At 43.4% G+C, this 22,763-nt stretch overlaps 1 protein-coding gene across 2 annotated transcripts in view; it reads left to right on the plus strand.

The window, feature by feature from the left end:
- The window catches only part of LOC139386594 (dihydropyrimidine dehydrogenase [NADP(+)]), a 139,163-nt gene that overhangs the window by 111,315 nt on the left and 5,085 nt on the right, over positions 1-22,763 (plus strand). For both annotated transcript variants that reach the window (XM_071132277.1, XM_071132278.1), the window contains 5 exons: positions 5,318-5,401; positions 13,869-13,989; positions 14,368-14,487; positions 16,573-16,715; positions 18,088-18,267. In XM_071132277.1, coding sequence (XP_070988378.1) covers positions 5,318-5,401; positions 13,869-13,989; positions 14,368-14,487; positions 16,573-16,715; positions 18,088-18,267 — 648 coding nt within the window. The remainder of the gene's footprint in view (positions 1-5,317; positions 5,402-13,868; positions 13,990-14,367; positions 14,488-16,572; positions 16,716-18,087; positions 18,268-22,763) is intronic.

Below are 22,763 nucleotides of genomic sequence, written 5' to 3' on the forward strand. Positions count from 1 at the left end.
CTGGGAGTCGGGAAGCAAGTTCTGTGAGTGAATCATTTCATAAATAAATAAAAACATAATACAAAACAAGAAACACGAACAACGCACAGACATGAAACTGAAACAGAAACAATTACGGCTGGGGAAGAAAACAAAGGGAGTGACATATATAAGGAAGATAATCAGGGAAGTGATTAGTCCAGGTGAGTCTAATGACATGCAGGTGCGCATAACGATGGTGACAGGTGTGCGCCATAACGAGCAGCCTAGTGACCTAGAGGCCGGAGAGGTAGCACACTTGACACACATTTACAGTTTTTCTCAATCTCATTAAAGCATTTTTTGGAACAATGTTGACAATTTTCACAAGACATAGAACTCTGTGGCCTTTGGCAAAACAGTAAATGCGTTTTCAAAATGTTGTTGATTTCTCTCAATATAAATACATTCATCAAAACCATATAATATAATAAAAATTGCAAGTACATTAATCGAAAGAACAAGATTGGTTGTCTTAACAAGATTAACACAACCAATCACTCAATCAATCAATCAAATGTATTTTTAAGCTCTTTTTACATCAGCAGTTGTCACAAAGTGCTTATACAGAAACAGCAAGCAATACAGATGTAGATGCACCATACTTATCTCTTCAGTCCAAGCAGACCAAACAGAAAGTTAGTATGTCTTTTGAAAATCCTACTAGATTTTGCAGTCACTAAATAATTATGATAAAAATTGGAAGTACAACTATCCCAAGGTGCAGAATTATGGTCAATTACACTTCTTTAATGCATATTTCACCGAACAATTTCATACACATCAAATCAAATATTATTCCTGCACATTGATTGCAGGATTCATTCATCAGCATCATCACAATCCAATTCTATGTATTCAATACAAAGGCTGGTTTGCTAATTTTTTTGTAGGCTTTCCACATTTTGTTTACGTTACAGCCTTATTCTAAAATTGATTAAATAGTTTTTTCCCTTATCAATCTACACACAATACCCCATAATGACAAAGCAAAAACAGGATTTCTCTGCACTTTGCTCCATTCATCCTTCCCCCAATCCTGACAAGTCTCCCTGTCTCTGTCACTGAAAAACATCCCTACAGCATGATGCTGCCACCACCATGCTTCACCGTTGTCACGACTTCCGCCAAAGTCGGTCCCTCTCCTTGTTCGGGCGGCGTTTGGTGGTTGGCGTCACCGGCCTTCTAGCCATCGCCGATCCACTCTTCATTTTCCATTTGTTTGTTGTCTTTGTTTTACACACCTTGTCTCAATTCCCCAATTACATGTTTATTATGTAACCCTCTGTTTTCCCCATGGTTTTTGGGCGTGATTGTTTTATGTATGTTCGGTCCGTTATTGTGGGCTCGGTATTACGACATGTTATTGGAATATTTGAGTAAAGTTACTTGTGTTACGCATCTCTGCTGTCCTGTGCCAAACTCCTCTGCACCAGCTACACCCAGACTATTACAACCGTAGGGATGGTTCCAGGTTTTCTCCAGACGTGACGCTTAGCATTCAGGCCAAAGAGTTCAATTCTTGGATTCATCAGACCAGAGAATCTTGTTTCTCACGGTCTGATAGTCTTTACGTGCCTTTTGGCAAACTCCAAGCGGGCTGTCATTTGCCTTTTACTCAGGAGTGGCTTTCGTCTGGTCACTCTACCTTAAAAGCCTGATTAGTGGAGTGCTGCAGAGATGGTAGTCCTTCTGTAAGGTTCTCCCATATTCACAGAAGAACCCTGGAGCTCTGTCAGAGTGACCAACGGGTTCTTTGTCACCTCCCTGACCAAGGCCCTTCTCCCCCGATTGCTCAGTTTGGACGGACGGCTAGCTCTAGGAAGAGTCTTGGTGGTTTCTAACTTCTTCCATTTAAGAATGATGGATGGCCACTGTGTTTTTGGGGACCTTCAACGCTGCAGACATTTTTCAGTACCCTTCTGCAAATCTGTGCCTCGACACAATCCTGTCTCGGAGCTCTATGGATAATTCCTTGGTCATGGCTTGGTTTTTGCTCTGACATGCACTGTCAACTGTGGGACCTTATATAGACAGGTGTGTGCCTTTCCAAATAATATCCAATTAATTGAATTTACCACAGGTGGACTCCAATCAAGTTGTAGAAACATCTCAAGGATGATCAATGGAAACAGGATGCACCTGAGTTCAATTTTGAGTCTCACGGCAGAGGGTCGGAATACTTATGTAAATAATGTATTTCTGTTTTTGCAAACATTTCTAAAAACCTGTTTTCGCTTTTTCGTTTAGGCTGTATTGTGTGTAGATTGATGAGGAATTGTTTCATTTAATACATTTTAGAATAAGGCTGTAACGTAACAATATGTGGAAAAAGTCAAGGGATCTGAATACTTTCCGAAGGCACTGTACAGGCCTTAATCCACACCTACGTAAAGCTTAGAAGGTCACAGTGTTGAATCTGATGACTTAGGAGTAACCCAACTTCAATCTCTGCGTGCCCCCAATATTATAAAAAATGCAAACAATTAGACAGTCCCCAATGCCTAGATCTTTCCATATATTGTACATAGTGTGATACTGACGGGGTGATTTAGAATTTTGTGCAGTAGCATTTACTGATACTACTGCACTGGAAACAGAGAACATAATTTCACACGTTTCTCTTCTGGTGAAAACAACGTGTTTATATTCTGTGAACCAAACACTCAACAGTGAATTTTGTGTTCACCGAGAACATTTGTATTTCAAGTTTTGCTAAATGTGGTCTAAGATATGCAAGTCAGGTACTAAGGCAAGATCAGAAGTTCTGAAAATGTATTTGAGCATTTGATCATCGCCGTTCCGTTGTACGTCTCAACACAGATCCAACAATTGCTTGTATGTGATTGAGAAAAACTGTAACGGATGGATTCCCTCCAACATGGGACTGTTAGCTAGCTATAAAGCACTTGACATCCTACAGAGGTGAGTTATGCCTATCATGGCCAGACTCTTACTCCTGGTGAGGCTGTTGCTAACCACTAGAGCTTATGGGCTGGTAAGGGGCTGTACTGTTGCCAGCAGGCCTCAAACAGATATTCTCCAACAAGACTTACTCAAACTGTCTTTCAGCTTTGAGTCTCTCCAACTGAAGAGGCCTTTATTAATGTCAGCCTTGAATTCATTCAAAAATGCTTTTTATTTTCCCAGATTAATTGTCTATCAAAGCAGCCTTGATGTGATAACATTTTCGATAGTGAGGGCTAGTTTAGCTTTGATCAAGCTGGGGTACTTAAACTCTGTCGAAGTTAACGTCAGCCCTAATAAATGAGCTGTGTGTGTGTGTGTGTGTGTGTGTGTGTGTGTGTGTGTGTGTGTGTGTGTGTGTGTGTGTGTGTGTGTGTGTGTGTGTGTGTGTGTGTGTGTGTGTGTGTGTGTGTGTGTGTGTGTGTGCGTGCGTGCGTGCGTGCGTGCGGGCATGCGGGCGTGCGTGTGGAGGCCTCTGGCTCTGAAGTGGAGCGTATCTGCAGAGCCCTGAGATGTTCACAGGCAAAATGAGATACACCTGCTCTCACAGACAAACATAAACAGACACAAACACACACAGCGTCCATCATTCTGGACAGCTTAAACTTAATGCGTAAAGATGAAGAGCAGTGAATCGGAGCCTTTCAGAGAACTCAACGTAGACGTACTGTGTGACACCAGACAGTAGGGCTCACTTGTGCCAATGGAGAAACGTTTGTTAATTCAGTGGTAACTGTCTTTGTACGCCAAGGTCACATGTGAGTAGGACCAAGACAGTCGTTGTACTCCCTGACGAAGACGAGTTCTAAAATCTCGATTTCCATTCGACATGCCATACAAATAAAAGCATTTTAAGGATACGAGGAGTGCCTTGGTCCTCTTTGTTTTTTGATTACCAATTAACCCCTTTTACCAAAGAGCACCTTCTATCTCCCAAGCCATACTGTTGTGCACCCTAGCAGCGCTTCCCTTCCTTCTATTGTCTTGGTTATTAGAATGTTGATGTCTAATGTTTAGCACTATCCAAGGCTGTCTGATGCCATTTACGTTGACTGGCGCAATCAGGTGAGCTCACGGCCACAGGGTGTACCAACTAGTCAACATTAATGACTTAGTGTATGTGGAAATGTTAGGGGTGGCAGGCGATCAAATGATGCAGCAATGCTGTCTTTCACACAATTATTTTTGGCATGAGCAAGTCCATAAGAACAGTCAATGTTTTATGTTTGCCTGAACGATGACCCACAGGTATACAGACTTTGTTACTCATTGCCCTCCGTTTTCAAAAATAGGCCCTCCCCCACAGAGAAAGATGAAAGCACGCTTTTAGGAAATCCGCCAGCCCCTTTTAGGAAAACTGTCCTCTCTCCTCTGCTTTTTGGCTCAATTACATTCCCCTCTCCCATCCATTTAGCTTAATTAACCATGGAGTTTAGTTTGAGGTCCATACGACCAACATGCCCCCCCAGCGACCTCTCCTGAAAGCTGACTATGATAAATAGCTATACCCAGCTATCCAACCACTCTCTCTCCCTTCTCCTTTAGAACGGCTAAAACCCTTATTATTCATTCTTGCTCTCTAATGGCTGTCAGTTGTGAGGAAGGCCATAGATTGTGCTGGCCTGACATTCTGCAAGCATGCTGGATGGGACTGAGAAATAAAGGGTCTCTGGAAATCGTACCGATGCTTCCGCCATTTTGATTCATTGTCAGAACGCTTCTCCACAGTGTAATTGCCTGTTGAATGGCTTATTTCTTACTCTCCTTCCTCCCATGAACCACCGCTACCCATTTCTCCTCTCCCATCCCATCCACCAGCACCATTATTTTATAGCTTCTTTGACGTGTCAACAACAAGTTTCCACAGCTATTTTAAGAGTGTTTTTTTTTTTTAAAAGGTGTTAGGCACTCGCTTTCCCTTTGCAATGCTCGGTTCGCATCTCAGTTGAGTCTGTCTTTGAAATGTGTTTTTCTGCGGTATCCCCGTGCTCATGCATGCAGTGTTTTTTATTTCTGTCGCCATTGGTACTAATGTAGATGTGTCGTGTCGTTTCTTTACTTGTCTCTTTGCAGATGGCATGACAGGTACTTGAGAACTGTTATGTTCGGTAGTCATCATTTATGCTATGCGAAGATTTTAACATGTCACAGTAAAATGTACTCAAAACAACTCTTGGGAACCGAGCTGGGATGTTCCCTTGTTTCCTTTTATCACACAGAAATCACATCAGGGAGAACCCTAATCTCCACTCTTAAGTCGAATTGTCACTGAATGTCCCATTGACATCGATGCAGACGCAGCTGATGGTTGTGTGTGTGTTTTTCTGTCTAGGACTCCGGGGCGGATGCACTGGAGCTCAACCTTTCCTGTCCCCATGGAATGGGAGAAAGGGGCATGGGACTGGCCTGTGGACAGGTATCTACCATCACACTGACACACACACTCCACCAGTGTCACACACTCTGGCAAAACCATTTCATTACTTAGACCTTTAAATTCCTCGTGGAACACGGCTGAACCACATCCAACTCTTTCTGTCCTGGGTCGATCGTTCGCCATTCTTTAATATGCACTCAATACACATAGCCAATTGCTTTGAAAATACAATTTTGTTACACCCCAAAAATATTTCTTACAGAATTCCACTTTAGATTCAGAGAAACACTCTGATGAATACATACACTCATCTTGTAATAAACCCTTAAAAGTTACAGATTAAAATGATTTAAACAAATGTGTCAAAATCCCCAAAATGGGCCTTAACCAAAAAAAATCAAATCACTACCACAAATGTAGCACTTGGTGGCTTTTCTAACAGCAATGCTGCGATTTGACTTGATTTCCTCCATCTGCCGCCTTCTTACCCTGGCAGTTTACGATCGCCAGGGGACTTGGGCCTGTTTCCCTTTAAACACGAGACAGAACCATTGTGCCCCCTGCAGTGCTCATAAATTATGATGAGCACTGCAGGGGGCACCGCACTGTGTGTGGATCCCCCCTCTGTAAGGACACAAGGCTAATCACAGGCCTCTGCCTCCTGGCAGGTAACCTCTGCGTGAACTAAAGCAAGGAAATAGCATTTAATCACACCGACAGTGGCCACACACATATAGGCGCAGAGAGAGAGGGAGACACACACACACACACAGGATGACATCTTTTTCAGATTCTAAGACAATGCAAGATAAATTATTTAATGACACATAAGCATGGGATTACGGCTGCTTTGCTGGTACATCTTCCAGGAATGCTAACAATAAGCTTTGACCTCCCAGCACAAAAGCTATGCTACAGAAACTAACTACAGGGAATGACCTATTAAAAAGCTACCATCTGAAAACAGAGCTCACTGCTGGAGGTGGCACCAATTTAAGATCTTACAAAGACTAGAACCACAATTATATCATTACGCTGGCTAGGCCTGTGGATGTTATTAAGACTACAACATACAGTTGAAGTCGGAAGTTTACATACTTTTAGGTTGGAGTCATTAATACTTATTTTTCAACCACTCCACAACTTTCTTGTTAACAAACTGTATTTTGGCGAGTCGGTTAGGACATCTACTTTATGGATGACACCAGTCATTTTTCCAACAATTGTTTACAGGCAGATTATTTCACTTATAATCCACTGTATCACAATTCAAGGCCTACCTTCAAACTCAGTGCCTCTTTGCTTGACATCATGGGAAAATCAAAATAAATCAGCCAAGACCTCAGAAAAAAAATTGTAGACCTCCACAAGTCTGGTTCATCCTTGGGCGCAATTTCCAAACGCCTGAAGGTACCACGTTCATCTGTACAAACAATAATACGCAAGTATAAACACCATGGGACCATGCAGCCGTCATACCACTCAGGAAGGAGACACATTCTGTCTCCTAGAGATGAACGTACTTTGGTGCGAAAAGTGCAAATCAATCCCAGAACAACAGCAAAGGACCTTGTGAAGATGCTGGAGGAAACAGGTACAAAATTATCTATATCCACAGTAAAAACGAGTCCTATATTGACATAACCTGAAAGGCTGCTCCGCAAGGAAGAAGCCTCTGCTCCAAAACCAGTGCTCCAAAAAGCCAGACTACGGTTTGCAACTTCACATGGGGACAAAGACTGTACTTTTTGGAGAAATGTCCTTTGGACTGATGAAACAAAAATAGACCTGTTTGGCCATAATGACCATCGTTATGTTTGGAGGAAAAAGGGGGAGGCTTGCAAGCCGAAGAACACCATCCCAACCATGAAGCACGGAGGTAGCAGCATCATGTTGTGGGTGTGCTTTGCTGAAGGAGGGACTGGTGCACTTCACAAAATAGATGGCATGATGAGAAAATAAAATTATGTGGATATATTGAAGCAACATCTCAAGACATCAGTTAAAGTTAAAGTTTGGTCGCAAATGGGTCTTCCAAATGGACAATGACCCCAAGCATACTTCCAAAGTTGTGGCAAAATGGCTTAAGGACAACAAAGTCAAGGTATTGGAGTGGCAATCACAAAGCCCCGACCTCAATGCCATAGACAATTTGTGGGCAGAACTGAAAAAGCATGTGCGAGCAAGGAGGCCTACAAACCTGACTCAGTTACATCAGCTCTGTCAGGAGGAATGGGCAAAAATTCATCCAACTTATTGTGGGAAGCTTGTGGAAGGCTACCCAAAACGTTTGACCCAAGTTAAACAATTTAAAGGCAATGCTAACAAATACTAATTGAGTGTATGTAAACTTCTGACCCACTGGGAATGTGATGAAAGAAATGAAAGCTGAAATAAATCATTCTCTCTACGATTATTCTGACATTTCACATTCTTAAAATAAAGTGGTGATCCTAACTGACCTAAAACAGGAATTTTTTACTAGGATTAAATGTCAGGAATTGTGAAATACTGAGTTGAAATGTATTTGGCTAAGGTGTATGTAAACTTCCGACTTCAAATGTAGATAGATAAGAATAGAGAAAATATAGATAACTGAAATGAGTTAGTTTTGTGGGTTTTGGAGACGTGTGCTACTTTAATGTGTTATGTCCGTGGCCATTAACCACAGCCCCCAGGTCAGTTTTAATTTTAGAAAACAAATTAGTGATCCTCACGGGGAGAGGGGCTGGCTGTGGCACGCTTCTCCATCAGCAGTCCAATAAACATATCTCTCTCTCTGTCTCTGTGTGTGTGTGTGTGTGTGTGTGTGTGTGTGTGTGTGTGTCCACTGATACTACATCCCCCACACAGAATATACACACATATATAGTGTACTGAGTGCAGACACACACATATGCATACACACACGGTATACACACACATATAATTAAAGGTATCACAGCCTCGGCCCAAGAAAGAAAGCAGTACATAGTTACATACAAAACCATGCCTTCATATTGCCTTCCCCAAGGCCTAGGAGCTGTCCATGGTCATGCTTCTCATTCTCCTGCGATTCCCTCTCACTCTCCTCTGAAGGCCTAGGAGCTGTCCATGGTCGTGCTTCTCATTCTCCTGTTATTCCCTTTCCCTCTCCTCTGAAGGCATAGCCCACAAAGCCTCCAAAACTCTATCCCCCCTCCTCTATTCGATCTATGCTTTGTTCTGCGCGGATAGATCCCTCTCCAGCTCAGTGCAAGGAAACCATCTTTTACTTCTGCCCCAGTCACTTTGATGGGCCTTTCCCTCAATACAGGAGTCACATTGAAGTATTGTGTTAAAACCGAAACAAAAGCCCCCCCGAGATCAAAAGTAGACGATGTGCCCGAGGATCAGAGCTATTGCCTTGCTGCACAGGCTCTTTTTTTATGGAGCCGTTGATATACAGTGGCACTTAATGTCCCTCAACACCACGAGATGGTCTTCCTGGGCCTCACCGCACCACCCACCACCCTGTAAAAGAGACAAAGGGAAGCATATGTCATATTGGCCCATGCAGGCTGCACTGGATCAAAAATGTAAAGCTCTCCCAAGGAGGACACCTCTCTCTGGGCTTGTGTGGCGTGTGGGAGGGGTATGATGAGTTAGGGGAGGCCTAAAGGGAGGTTGGTGCAGGAGGCAGTACTTTACATCCACATTGCTGAGAGAGGTCCTCGCAGGCCAGGGGCTTTGGTTGCTGCACACACACTTGCAGCACACACTTGCAGCCCAAAGTATTTTATAAGCTGTCACAGGAGTGTGCGTGTGAGTGTGTGTGCCTGCTTCACAGACCAGCATCACACCCTTCTGTGAGGACATTAGGTTCTTACCACATCATCTGTTAAAACACACACAGTCTTAGCCTTCCAGGACAGGCTTACTAGTGTTTTTTATACACACACACACACACACACACGCACGCACGCACGCACGCACGCACACACACACACACACCTATTCCTTTCTTCTCGCAAACTGCAGATGCACCCCATTCTCCAACATCCCTACACATTATGGACATGAAAGGCTGTTTCTTCCCCTGATCTGTCAATCCTCTGTCATTACTCCAGCTGTTGACATAGCTATTTACACTGTTTACCCTCTCTCTCCCTTCCTCTTCCTTTCTCTCGATTCCTATCCCTCCTTCATCTCTCATTTTCTGTTTCTTGCCATATACACTGAGTGCACCCCAAAAAAATTGAGTTGCACCTTTTGCCCTCAGAACAGCCTCAATTCGTCGGGGCATGGACTCTACAAGGTGTCAAAAGCGTTCCACAGGGATGCTGGCCCATGTTGAGTCCAAAGCTTCCCACAGTTGTGTCAATTTGGGTGGTGGACCGTTCTTGATACACACAGGAAACTGTTCAGTGTGAAAAACCCAGCAGCATTGCAATCAAACCGGTGCACCTGGTACCTACTACCATACCCCGTTCAAAGGCACTTCAATCTTTTGTCTTGCCTGTTCAACCTCTAAATGGCACACATACACAATCCATGTCTCAATTGTCTCAAGGCGTAAAAATCCTTCCTAATGTTTTGTACACTCAGTGTATTTGTTAACTTTTATTCACACTTGCCATTCAAATTCAAAGAAGCTTTATTTGCATGATCCCATGTTGAATAATACATTACAATCGACAATAAAATCATCCATTCTCCCTCTTTCACTTGTGTTCTCTCCATCACTCAGTTTTTCCCATCCATATACATTCCAGTTTCTTCCCCCAGTCAGGCTTTCTCATTTGTGTTTCGCTGCCAGCCTTGTTAAAAACACATGCCGCCCACATCCCTCCCACGACCCACTCTGGTGGACACACAAACACAGACACACACACACACACAAATATAAGTGTATTCGCACACGTATACACTAATGATCACATACACACACAGCGGAACAGAGTTCACACTTAGAGAACCACAGAGAAAGGCTCTCGTTGGGCAGAAGACCTGCACTGTTAAATAGCTGTTTAGTATGCTGTGCATCACCCAGATTTTAATGGTTTCAACGGACAAATGCTACCTCAGGCTAATCACATTGCCATATACAAGTATCACAAACACAGATTGAGTCACTATAATAATAGTGGCACCAATCACTATAAAAAAAGATCAAATATCATACCCCGAAGACATGCTAACATGCTAAACTCTTACCAATAACAGAGGAGGATAGCATGTCTTGTGGTTATGATCTTTGTCCCTTTGTAACTCATAATTTTTCACAATTCATTCAGGATTATCCATAACCATGGTAGCATCCACATTTAATGGGGAAGTGTTAAAAAAAAATATTGATTCATTTTTTTACAGCCTTTTTCTCCCCAATTTCGATCCTGTCTCATTGCGTCACGTGTCCTCCGAAACATGCCCCACCAAACCGCGCTTCTTAACATCCACCCGCTTAACCCGGGAAGCCAGCCGCACCAATGTGTCAGGGGAAACGTTCACCAGACGACCGAGGTCAGCCTGCAGGCGCCCGGCCCGCCACAAGGATTCGCTAGAGCACAATGAGCCAAGTAAAGCCCCCCCCGGCCAAACCGTCCCCTAACCCGGACGACACTGGGCCAATAGTGCGCCGCCCTATGGGATTCCCGATCACGGCAGGTTGTGATACAGCCCGGGATTGAACTGTAGTGACGCCTCTAGCACTGTGATGCAATGCCTTAGACTGCTGCGCCACTCGAGAGGCCCTAAAAGCATATTCCGCTGGAAGAAAATGATCTGAAACAAAACTTAAACAAACGGCAAATGCATCAAACAAGTAGTCACTGCATGCTAGGAATATGTGACCGACCGCCTTGATTCGGTCTTATGTAGCAATATTTTAAATGGTGCTTTTTTTTACATACTTAAGGGATGCATGCGGCAGCTAAAAGTTGATAAACTTGTAACCTCACTTTTGAGAAAATGGCCTTTGAATGTTTTGGTGCCAACTGGAGGGCTCTTCTTTGTCTACACCCATTCCGCATCGTTCACATCCTCTTAATCTTTAGCCCCCACCCAAACTCTGACCATTTTACTCGACCTAGCAGAGTTAGTTAGGCTGTTTTCATGTTATCCAGAGCGTTGGTGACTGTAACTGTGCTGCAGGCAACAATTTAGTTATGCTTTTTTTGCCAATGTTTACTGACTCCAGCCATATTCAACGGGTGTTGAGCATTCGTAAATTCATCAGTTATTCTGCGCTCTGGCACACTCAGACGAGAGTGCTCTGAAATTGAACTCACCTGAAATGGTTGCTTGCATAGTGGAGTGTTTTGTTAAGACATGTAGATAGCTAAACAATGAACCATAATCCCAACTCATGACATTACTACACTGCACAAATCTGCAGATAGCTAACCAACCAGGTTCAATGTTAGCTAGCTAACATTAGGCTATAACTAGCCAAGCAAATGGCTCTGAGATATGAATAATGAGATCATACACGTAACGTTAGCTAGCGAGCCAGCCAGCTAACGTTAGCTAGCTAACAGTACACTTTAACTTGAAATGAAACCCCTTTTCTGTCAAAATTAGAAATGTGTAATATATGAACATGTAGCTAGCTAGACTATCTTACCCGTCATGGACAGACATGTTTCCTGTCGGATGACATGGTTGCCCTTAGTTGAAGATGTAATCCGGAGACAGGTGTTTTCTCCATCTCCTAAGCTATCATACTATAATTCCACAGATTTCAAAACTCGGTCTTCCAGAAAGTGGAGAGCAACACTTATGCAGTTTTACTACGCAATACATTTTTTACAAGTATTTTTAGATAGGATTACCTACTCATACTGACCTGCTCAAATAGACAGAAGCGTGCTATAGGGCAGACCAATCCAAAGTCATCTCTCGCCATGTTCAGCCAATCATGGCTAGCGGTAAGGTTGATTACTTTTTTCTGTGGCTAAAACAACTAGGCTCGTAATTTAACAATTGTATTTGTATTTACAGATGGCATACAAGTTTGTTATTAAGGCACATGAAAGTTCACATGTTCAAGATGGCATTTCTGCCAAAGAACGCATTTTGATCATTTAAAAAAAGGTTACGTTCAAATGGCTCTCCTGTGAAGTAGTGACGAGGAACTACGCCTAGTTTCCTGAAATGGGTCACAAATACCAAACTTTTGACTACTTTATTTATAAGAATCTTTAGGGTTGTCAATTATTTTGACCCTTACCTTTTTGAGAAAAAAAAATATTACTTGTCTTTCTTTGAGCAATTGTATTAGTATGAAGTAATATCATTTCCCCCTTTTTTTGCATACAAAACAACTCAGTATTTTAATTATTTATGTTATACAGTCATGATTGCTCATCTTTAACAAGGTTGTCAATAACTTTGGTGTGGACAGACAGGCAGCCTTTACCACAGTACCTTGGGGATATGGCTCAGCCATCATCAATCTCACTTCAGTTAACACAGGAGAACAAAATACCACTGCCAATGGGTGAACAGTATGTGCCAACAAGTAGAACTGTGTCCTGAGAAAGGGTGCAAAGAAAGAGAGAGGGAGGAGGCAGAAATAAGGAAGGGAGAGCGGTAGAGAGAGAGGTAGAGAGAGGGAGAGAGAGGGGTAGACAGAGAGGCAGAGGGAGAGAGAGAGGTAGAGAGAAAAGTAGAGAGAGAGAGGAGTTTGATAAACGTTTTATTTTTTATTTAACCTCTATTTAACTAGGCAGGTCAGTTGAGAATAAATTCTTATTTACAATGACGGCCTACCAAAAGGCAAATGGCCTCCTACAGGGACGGGGGCTGGGATTAAAAATAAAAAATAAATGAAATTAAAATATAGGACAAAACATACATCAAGAGAGACAACACAACACTAAGTAGAGAGACCTAAGACAACAACAGAGCATGGCAGCAACACATGACAACGCAGCATGGTAGCAACACAACATGACAACAACATGGTAGCAACCCAACATGGCAGAAGCACAAGATGGTAGCAGTACAAAACATGGTACAAACATTATTGGGCACAGAAACAGCACAAAGGGCAAGAAGGTAGTAAGTAGAGAGAGAGGTAGAGAGAGAGGGAGAGAGAGGAGGAGGAAGACAGAGGGAGAAAGAGCAACTGAGCTGCTATGAAAATGCAACAGTGGAGCTGCAGGGTCTTTGAAGGAACCTGTATGGACACAACAGTGTTTTTCTTTCCCATCAGAGCTTAAAGGAGGAACTCAGACAGAGCTGTGTGTGCGTGCGTGTTTGTGCGTGTGCGTGCTTACATTATGACAAAAATGGTATATTTGCAAAAACCTGTCAAACATTTCAATGCTACAACAGATGGAGGTTGGTTTAGTGGCCTAATTCCTCTCAAACGTCAACATTTTCGAAACTTCACAAGTTAGCACTCGTGAAAAATGGGTGAGATCATCCTTTTTAAAATGTTGAGCCAGCAACACCCCTCTTCAGAGGACAACTTTATTATACTATACTAGAAGTGAAATATTGTATTTATTTCCTCAATCTGATCCTGAATCTGTTGTTATAGGATCCTGTGATGGTGATGAACATCTGTCGGTGGGTGAGACAGACCGCCAAGATCCCCTTCTTCGCCAAGCTCACGCCGAACGTCACCAACATCGTGGACATTGCGAAGGCTGCACACGAAGGTAACGACAGTCCAGAGTCTCAGAGTAGGAGTGCTTATATAGGATCAGTTTTGCCTTTGACATGAATATGATTATGTGGACAGGAGAATCCTAATCCTGGATCAGCACTCCTACTGTGAGACTATGTGAAATCCAATGTAATCGGCTGTTGACGTTGTCTGTCCGAAATGAAACGAGACCTAGCTTCAAATCCCTGCCCCCCATCCTCTTTTTTCTCATTTGTTCCTTTTTTTCCTCATGTTGGGAAAGGATGTGAAGGGAGGTTGAAGTATTTCTAGAATGGGGGGTGGAGGGGAAGGCGCAGCAGACAACCATTTTTGAATGACTGGAATTTCAGCAATATCAAGCTCAATAGTGATTGTGGTCTTGTTGTTATAGGAGGGGCAGATGGAGTCACTGCCACCAACACAGTGTCTGGAATGATGGGCCTAAAAGCTGACAGCACCCCCTGGCCTGGCATCGGCAAGGGCAAGCGCACCACCTACGGAGGAGTGTCTGGTAAGTAACACGCACCCACACACATAAACACTTTGTCTTGTAAGCAGTGCTATTACCTTACAGCTACAGTCCGCTATCGTGTGTTCAAGTCTGTCGGTGTAAAGCCCCTGTGTGTATACTAGAGTGTGTGTGTGCGTAGTATGATTATCTCTTTCTCTCTCTCTCTCTCTCTCTCTCTCTGCGGGCTCACCTCCGCTCTTCTCCCTGCTTGTTCCCTCCCTCCTTCTCAGCTGCCAACACACCTTCTGAGCCAGTCGCAGGGTCAAGAAAGCAGCCTGCATTTCAAAATGAGGATTGAGACTATTGAGGCAGTATTTCATGCAAGAAGTACCAGCTGTCATAGTGTAGTTCTCCTGGTGTAACTTGTGTATATGGCTGGGGCTGTAGCTCCATACTCTCAGGAGTCCCCTAGCTGGGGGCAGTCCAGCTCCCTCCCCTCCCTTTCGACTGGGTCATTGAACATTATTGTCCTAAAGGGCCAGGAGTGGGGGGGTCACACATTTCTACTTTTGGCCAGGAGGACCTCCATAAGTGACACTCATTAGATTTTTCAAATTTGAAAAAAAGGACTGGAGTCCAACTGACATAAAACATAGGTGGCCCCCGCTCGGTTGTAAAGGAAGAGAAGAAGTATATTCTTGAGCAAGGGTGGGCAACAAACGGCCCGCAGGCCAGATCCGGCCCGCGAGCCCATTCAATCTGGTCCGCGGGAGGTTTTGGGAAATTCATATTTTGGTTTAAAAAAGACTCCAGGCCACTCTTTCATGTCTAAAACTAGATAGAAAGTAGCCTATGTAGAAATTTGTATGGACCTATAAGTTTTAAAATAACTCACCTGATTTTTTACATCACGATGTGGCCCTTAACCAAAAATGATTGCCTATTTCATATTTTACCTAAGAAGAAATGCTTGAAAAGGGAGTGTGAACCATCATACATTTTCTGTAGGAGACTTTAGCCAGAGAGGGTGAGGGGAGACAAAAGTAGAAGGGCATCAATTTAGGAGACTTTAGCCAGAGAGGGTGAGGGGAGACAAAAGTAGAAGAGCATCAATTTAGGAGACTTTTGCCAGAGAGGGTGAGGGGAGACAAAAGTAGAAGAGCATCAATTTAGGAGACTTCAGTCGTAAGAGGGAGAGAAGAGGAGGAGGAGAAGGAAAGTAAAAGCGCCAAGGAACAAAGAGGGCGGAGAGAGCAAGAGCCATGAATATGTATACAAGTAACCATCCATGGAGAATATGCAAAAATGTATGCTTTGATTCAATTCATCATCCCGATTTCAGAGGCTGGCATTAGTTAATGAGGATCATTTAGCATGGGAGGAGAGAGAGGGTGCTGTCTCTATCTGTCAACCTAGTGGGCGTGTGTGTGTGTGTGTGTGTGTGTGTGTGTGTGCGTGCGTGTGTGTGTGTTATGTTCAAGTATATATGGATGTGTCTGTGTGTTGCCAGCGTGTGTACGTATGAGCCTCTCTGGTCAAATACATGTGTACAAGGCTGTGATCAATGAGCGAGAACCTAGTGGGGGAACCAGGTTAAATGTAATGTGATAAATGTCTCCATCTGTCTGCCTGATCACAGAGCACAGCCAACCCCATCCTGTAGGGACCCCATGACAGCCAACTAATGATAGAGTGGCCTGGATTGGACCCCATTGGGGAGTGTGTTTACACTGTGTGTGTGTGTGTGTGTGTGTGTGTGTGTGTGTGTGTGTGTGTGTGTGTGTGTGTGTGTGTGTGTGTGTGTGTGTGTGTGTGTGTGTGTGTGTGCGTGTGCGTGTGCGTTCGTGTGTGTGTTTGTGCATACATCAAGTGTGTGTGTGTGTTTATGTATGTGTGTGTGTGTGCCTGCATGACTGCATGTGTGGGTGAGAAATAGAGATTGGATGATTGTCCATATGTACTCTTCATATGTTACACTGTATCTATTTCTGGAGAGATTGAGAAACATACAAACTCTGCTATTTACACAACATATGCGTTTGGTTTAATCTCATCTTCTATAAGAAAGGTAGGTCTAAGAATGCGTTTTTGAAGAGGAAGTCTTTTCGTTAATCCTTCCACATGAATTCTGATCCATCTCCACAGGTAATGCCATCCGGCCCATTGCCCTGCGCGCTGTATCCGCCATCGGCAGGGCCCTGCCAGGGTTCCCCATCCTAGCGACTGGTGGGATCGACTCAGCCGAGACAGGCCTGCAGTTCCTCCACGCTGGAGCTTCTGTTCTACAAGTAAGCAGAGACATCAACAAAAAGTGCACTTACTATCACAACCGGCTGTGATCGGGAGTCCCATAGGGCGGCGCACAATTGGCATGACTCGACCTTCGCTTCCCGAGCCCGTTGAGGAGTTGCAGCGATGAGACAAGATCAAAATGGTTTCTTTTTTTTAAAGTGCACTAACCACTAGCCTGGTAGCTAAATCTGTTTGTCATAGGTACCAAGTCAACTTGTACTGTAGTTGACTTGTGATATAGTTAGGTTGTGCTAACATTTATTGTCAGATGACAAATGAGGACTAATGATAAAAATGCACAAACAGATCGGATTACACATCTGGGTACCCAGCTGTGTGTCAGTATGTTGTTTTTCAGTATAATCACACTTATTGGATATTCAACCACACACAGGGACATGAGGGAAATGAGGGCTAAAGCAAGTCTTGAGAACAGCTCAGTGTGGAACATTCATGTTACATTCATGTTAGTGTCGATGTGTCTTTTGTCTGATATTCAACACTGATCAATTTTTAATAGGATTTAACTCCAAGCTTGCATTACATTCTATATGATTATTAGTCTATTAGTGATCGTCATCGACACCAATCGCCTTCCCAGGGATTTTACTTCCTTGTTTTTACGAAAGATGAAGCCATCACATCAAAGAGCTTTTTCGGCTCTCTCGATCTCTCTGTCATCTCTCCCTCGTCCCTCCTCCCCCTCTCCATCCCTTCCTCTCTCTCCTTTCCCAACACAAAAACATTATCTTCTTTCACACAAAGCTTTGTCACTGCCTAATAAGGAATTTACCCAACGCTTTGGTTGTGTATACCCCCGGCTGCTATGGCAACAGATTGCCAGTAACAAGCTTCATGTAAATCCTAATCCTAATATAATACAATGAACAAGTTGCTAGAGCAAATAAACCTATTATCTCAGCGGGGGGGTCCGAGCCTCAGAAATCTGTTTATAAATAAATAAATGCGAACACACTCATTATGCCACCAAATAATGTAGCATAAATAGATGACACCCTCTGTGAAAGCCTCGGTGGTTTTGACACATTAGGCTGCATACGGCTGTGTGTCTTCTCTGCTACTTCTTAGAAATATAGCCTCCTGGTGACAGACACATCGCTTAGTGTACGTGTGTGTGTGTGGGTATACAGTTGCGGGCACTAAAATGTTAAGGTCGGTATTGGCAGATTTTTTTTTCCCGCAATGTGTACTACCAGTGTCTACTGGCAATAGTTTGTCGCAAAAAAAACTGTGAAAACGTAATATTTCCCACAATTGTACCTCCACGTGTGTATGAATACAACGACACAACTGTCTGGGTGTGTTAGCGAATACACAAATGCATTCCACTGCATGCATCTTCTCCAGATTTGTAGTGCGGTGCAGAACCAAGACTTCACCCTGATCGAGGACTACTGCCTGGGCCTGAAGGCTCTGCTCTACTTGAAGAGCATTGAGGAGCTGACTGGCTGGGATGGACAGTCTCCCCCCACCCTGCGCCACCAGAAGGGAAAACCTGTAACCCGCGTGGAGGAACTGGTGGGTAAGGTGAGTCCAACCATCATCACCATGGGTTGCCGTTACAGGATAGTCCCTCCCCAACCCTTTCCTCATCCAACCTTAAAGGGACACTACTAAACTCCATGTTAATTATCTCCAGCGCCGTGCCAGTGTCTACGTCAGCGATTTTCTACCCCCCCCCAAAAAAAAGATAAGGCGAAAAGGTTCTAACGCAATTAGGGTGCAGCATGGTTTAGGATAGATTGGTTCTTTCAGCTGAACCTGCAGAAGTGAGTGTACAGTCAACCAAATGCACTTCAGAATACTGATACACCGTAGCTACATTTTATCCATTTGATATTGTATGCAGACAACAGCTGTAAAACTATTGATCAGATAAATTCCCAAAATAATTCCTCAAAGTTTAGTTCTAGTATGTACCAGGGGGGGGGGGGGGGGGGGGGGGGGGTAGTTGTGGCTTGTGGCTAGTTGTTTGTGATTGGACTGAGCTAGGTGTTTTTGAAATGTCACCACCCGGATTTCCTCAAAGTGTAAATTCATAAGAAAACACGAAAGGTCACGCATGCCAACCTTAAGATATTGTACAGGGGCTGCACTATACTGCCTCGCAGAAGGCGAAGACACACACACACACACACACACACATGTATAAATCCAACCTCAATTTCTGACTCATTTCCATACAGTATATTCCTTGCATATATTCCATATTCTGTTGTTTGATGGCGCATTTACCCTTCATAGTAAAACCGAATGCCGTCGACATCAAAACAATACTTAAAACAACGCAAGGATAACGCAAGCAATTACAGTTCTCCTTGAGAAAAGAAGCAAACGATAACCAGACAAAGGTGTGATTCCACCTCTATCCCTCCACACTTTCATTCATTTTTACGTGACAAAAGAAGCAAGTACAGAAAACACACTTAGAAAATAATATGCAAATTATTGGATTTGCGATAAACACCCTTCAAAGTGGAAGGAATATTTGAAATTGGAAAAGCCTTTATCTGATGCGGGGCTATTCTTCCGACACGGCAGACGAGGGAGGCTTGCGTGCGCTTTCAAACATGTTGTCGCTGGAGAGTTCTTTATTCTAACGTCAACGGGGTGTCTTTGTGTGGCCGGCCTCAACTAGCTTCAATGGCAACGCCACACCAGGGACAGAGTGGAAAGAATGAACGAATGAATGAAGGATAGAGGCAGAGGGAGAATAGGGGATAAGTATACAATTAGTCTGTCATTTGTCTCTCTGTGTGTGTGTGTGTGTGTGTGTGTGTGTGTGTGTGTGTGTGTGTGTGTGTGTGTGTGTGTGTGTGTGTGTGTGTGTGTGTGTGTGTGTGTGTGTGTGTGTGTGTGTGTGTGTGTGTGCGTGCCTGCGTGTATTAGAGGTCGACCGATTATGATTTTTCAACGCTGATACCGATACCGGTTATTTGAGGGCCAAAAAAGCCGATACCGATTAATCGGCCAATTTTATTTATTTATTTGTAATAATGACAATTACAACAATACTGAATGAATACTTATTTTAACTTAATATAATACATCAATAAAATCCATTTAGCCTCAAGAAAATAATGAAACATGTTCAATTTGGTTTAAATAAAGCAAAAACAAAGTTTTGGAGAAGAAAGTAAAAGTGCAATATGTGCTATGTAAGAAAGCTAACGTTTCAGTTCCTTGCTCAGAACATGAGAACATATGAAAGCTGGTGGTTCCTTTTAACATGAGTCTTCAATATTCCCAGGTAAGAAGTTCTAGGTTGTAGTTATTATAGAAATTATAGGACTATTTCCCTCTATACCATTTGTATTTCATTAACCTTTGACTATTGGATGTTCTTATAGGCACTTTAGTATTGCCATTGTAACAGTATAGCTTCCGTCCCTCTCCTCGCTCCTCCCTGGGCTCAAACCAGCAACACAACGACAACAGCCACCATCGAAGCAGCGTTACCCATGCAAAGTAAGGGGAACAACTACTAGAATGCTCAGAGCGAGTGACAGGAGTTGATAGGCTTGAAGTCATAAACAGCGTAATGCTTGAAGCACAACGAAGAGCTGCTGGCAAAACGCACGAAAGTGCTGTTTGAATGAATGTTTACGCGCCTGCTTCTGCCTACCACCGCTCAGTCAGATACTTAGATACTTGTATGCTTGTATGCTCCGTCAGATTATATGCAACGCAGGACACGCTAGATAATATCTAGTAATATCACCATGTGTAGTTAACTAGTGATTATGATTGATTGTTTTTCATAAGATAAGTTTAATGCTAGCTAGCAACTTACCTTGGCTTACTGCATTCGCGTAACAGGCAGTCTCCTTGTGGAGTACAACGAGAGAGAGGCAGGTCGTTATTGCGTTGGACCAGTTAACTGTAAGGTTGCAAGATTGTATCCCCCAAGCAGACAAGGTGAAAATCTGTCGTTCTGCCCCTGAACAAGGCAGTTAACCCACCGTTCCTAGGGCGTCATTGAAAATAAGAATGTGTTCTTAACTGACTTGCCTAGTTAAATAAAGGTATACAAATAAAATTAATTAATTAATTAATTAAAAATCGTCAAATCGGCGCCCAAAAATACAGATTTCCAATTGAAAACTTGAAATTGGCCCTAATTAATCGGCAATTCCGATTAATCGGTCGACCTCTAGTATATATACATGGACAAGATTGGAGATGTGGTGAGGGGGCAATGTGTGAGTCTGTACAGTGTGATCTCAAGTGGAGAGAAAGAGACTCACAGCCACAGACTCATATGATAGAAAATGGACAGATTGGTTTAGATAACATGTTTTGTATTGTATTGTTGGGGAAAATGGGAAAAATCGGTCACAGTTATTGAGAATAGGAGAAGTGTCGAGAACCTAGTTCAATTTGAGCCATTACGCACAAATAGCAGTCTGGACACTGAAAACCAAGGACATTACATATATTAATACAATACTATTAACGTCATGATAAACACACTGTACATCATCCAGTCTCTCTCTCTCTCTCTACTTGTCTCTCTCTCTGTATCTCTCTCTCTCCCCCTCTCTCTCTGTTTCTCTGTATCTCTCTCTCTCCCTCTCTCTCTGTATCTCTCTCTCTGTATCTCTCTCTCTCTCTCCCTCTCTCTCTCTCTATCCTGCTACTGTTCCCTCGGCAGTGCTGGCATTTCCTCGGTCTGCTAATTGAGAGAGGTGAGGAAAGGCTGTTCTCACAGTGTCTCTATAGCCAGGCCTCGCTTACCTTGACACGACGCCTGTCAACAGAGAAAACAACACACAGCTGACCCGCTCAGCTCCCAGCCTTCAATGAATACACACACGCTCTAACACACACAGGCACACATAGATTCACCGACGCACACACACGGGAAGACAACACACACACATACAGGTATTAACAAGCACAGTCGAAAGTACAGTACATTCACACACACACACACACAAACACACATAGATGAAAACACACTTTGGGACAAGCAGAGGGTCATTTTGAACAGGCTATGATGTGGCAAGACAAGCGACAGAAGAAAAGGTATTGCATTACCCTCATGCACCCTCAAGAGGAGCGAGAGAAAGAGAGAGAGAGGGAGGGACTGCCGAGAGAGAGAAAGAAAGAGAGAGAGGGAGGGACCTCCGAGAGGAAATGTGTTATGAGAGAGAGAGAGAGAGAGAGAGAGAGAGAGAGAGAGAGAGAGAGAGAGAGAGAGAGAGACTGTGGCTGAGGGAAAGAAATACTCCCAGAAAGGCACTCATTCGTTTATCACTTCAATTATATACATATGAACACCCTCATTTCTTATTACGGATATTGATTTATCAATATAATATAATTAATTTTCTTTATTGTAGCTTCAATGCATTCTCTTTTAAAGCAGAGAGCAACATTTCTCTACTTGTTACCACTACCCTATTTTTCTGCCTTGTTTGTATGCGTGTATTAACATGGATAGTCTGCCGTGTAGCACACCATTGTGAATCCCCCCATACCTCATATCATCCCTGAATCACAGATGAGCTACTATTCTATTGAGCTGAACATCATTACCCACCTTATAGTCATGAAAACCACTACACACACACACACACACACACACACACACACACACACACACACACACACACACACACACACACACACACACACACACACACACACACACACACACACACACACACACACACACACACACACACACACACACACACAGCCTCCCCGTGGAACCAAAGCTGCAATTCCACCCCCAATTCCCCTTCAACCTACCCTATATGAAGGCTCAATTTTCTACCACACACACACACACACAAACACAGGCCCTAATACTTGAACAAATACACAAATATTGAAGAACATCTCACAAACCAAATCTCTGCCATTTCCTAACCCTCCGTCCTTCCCAGCTCCCCTCCTTCCCAGCTTGATCCCCTCCCCCTGTACTCTCCTCTCCTCTTCAGCCATGGTCAGTGCACAGTAGCATGCTCCGCAGCAGAGAGAGAGAGTGGAAAAAGAGCAAGCGAGAGAGGCAGGCT

This window comes from Oncorhynchus clarkii, chromosome 28 (assembly GCF_045791955.1).
Source record: "Oncorhynchus clarkii lewisi isolate Uvic-CL-2024 chromosome 28, UVic_Ocla_1.0, whole genome shotgun sequence".
NCBI classification, from domain to species: Eukaryota; Metazoa; Chordata; class Actinopteri; order Salmoniformes; family Salmonidae; genus Oncorhynchus; species Oncorhynchus clarkii.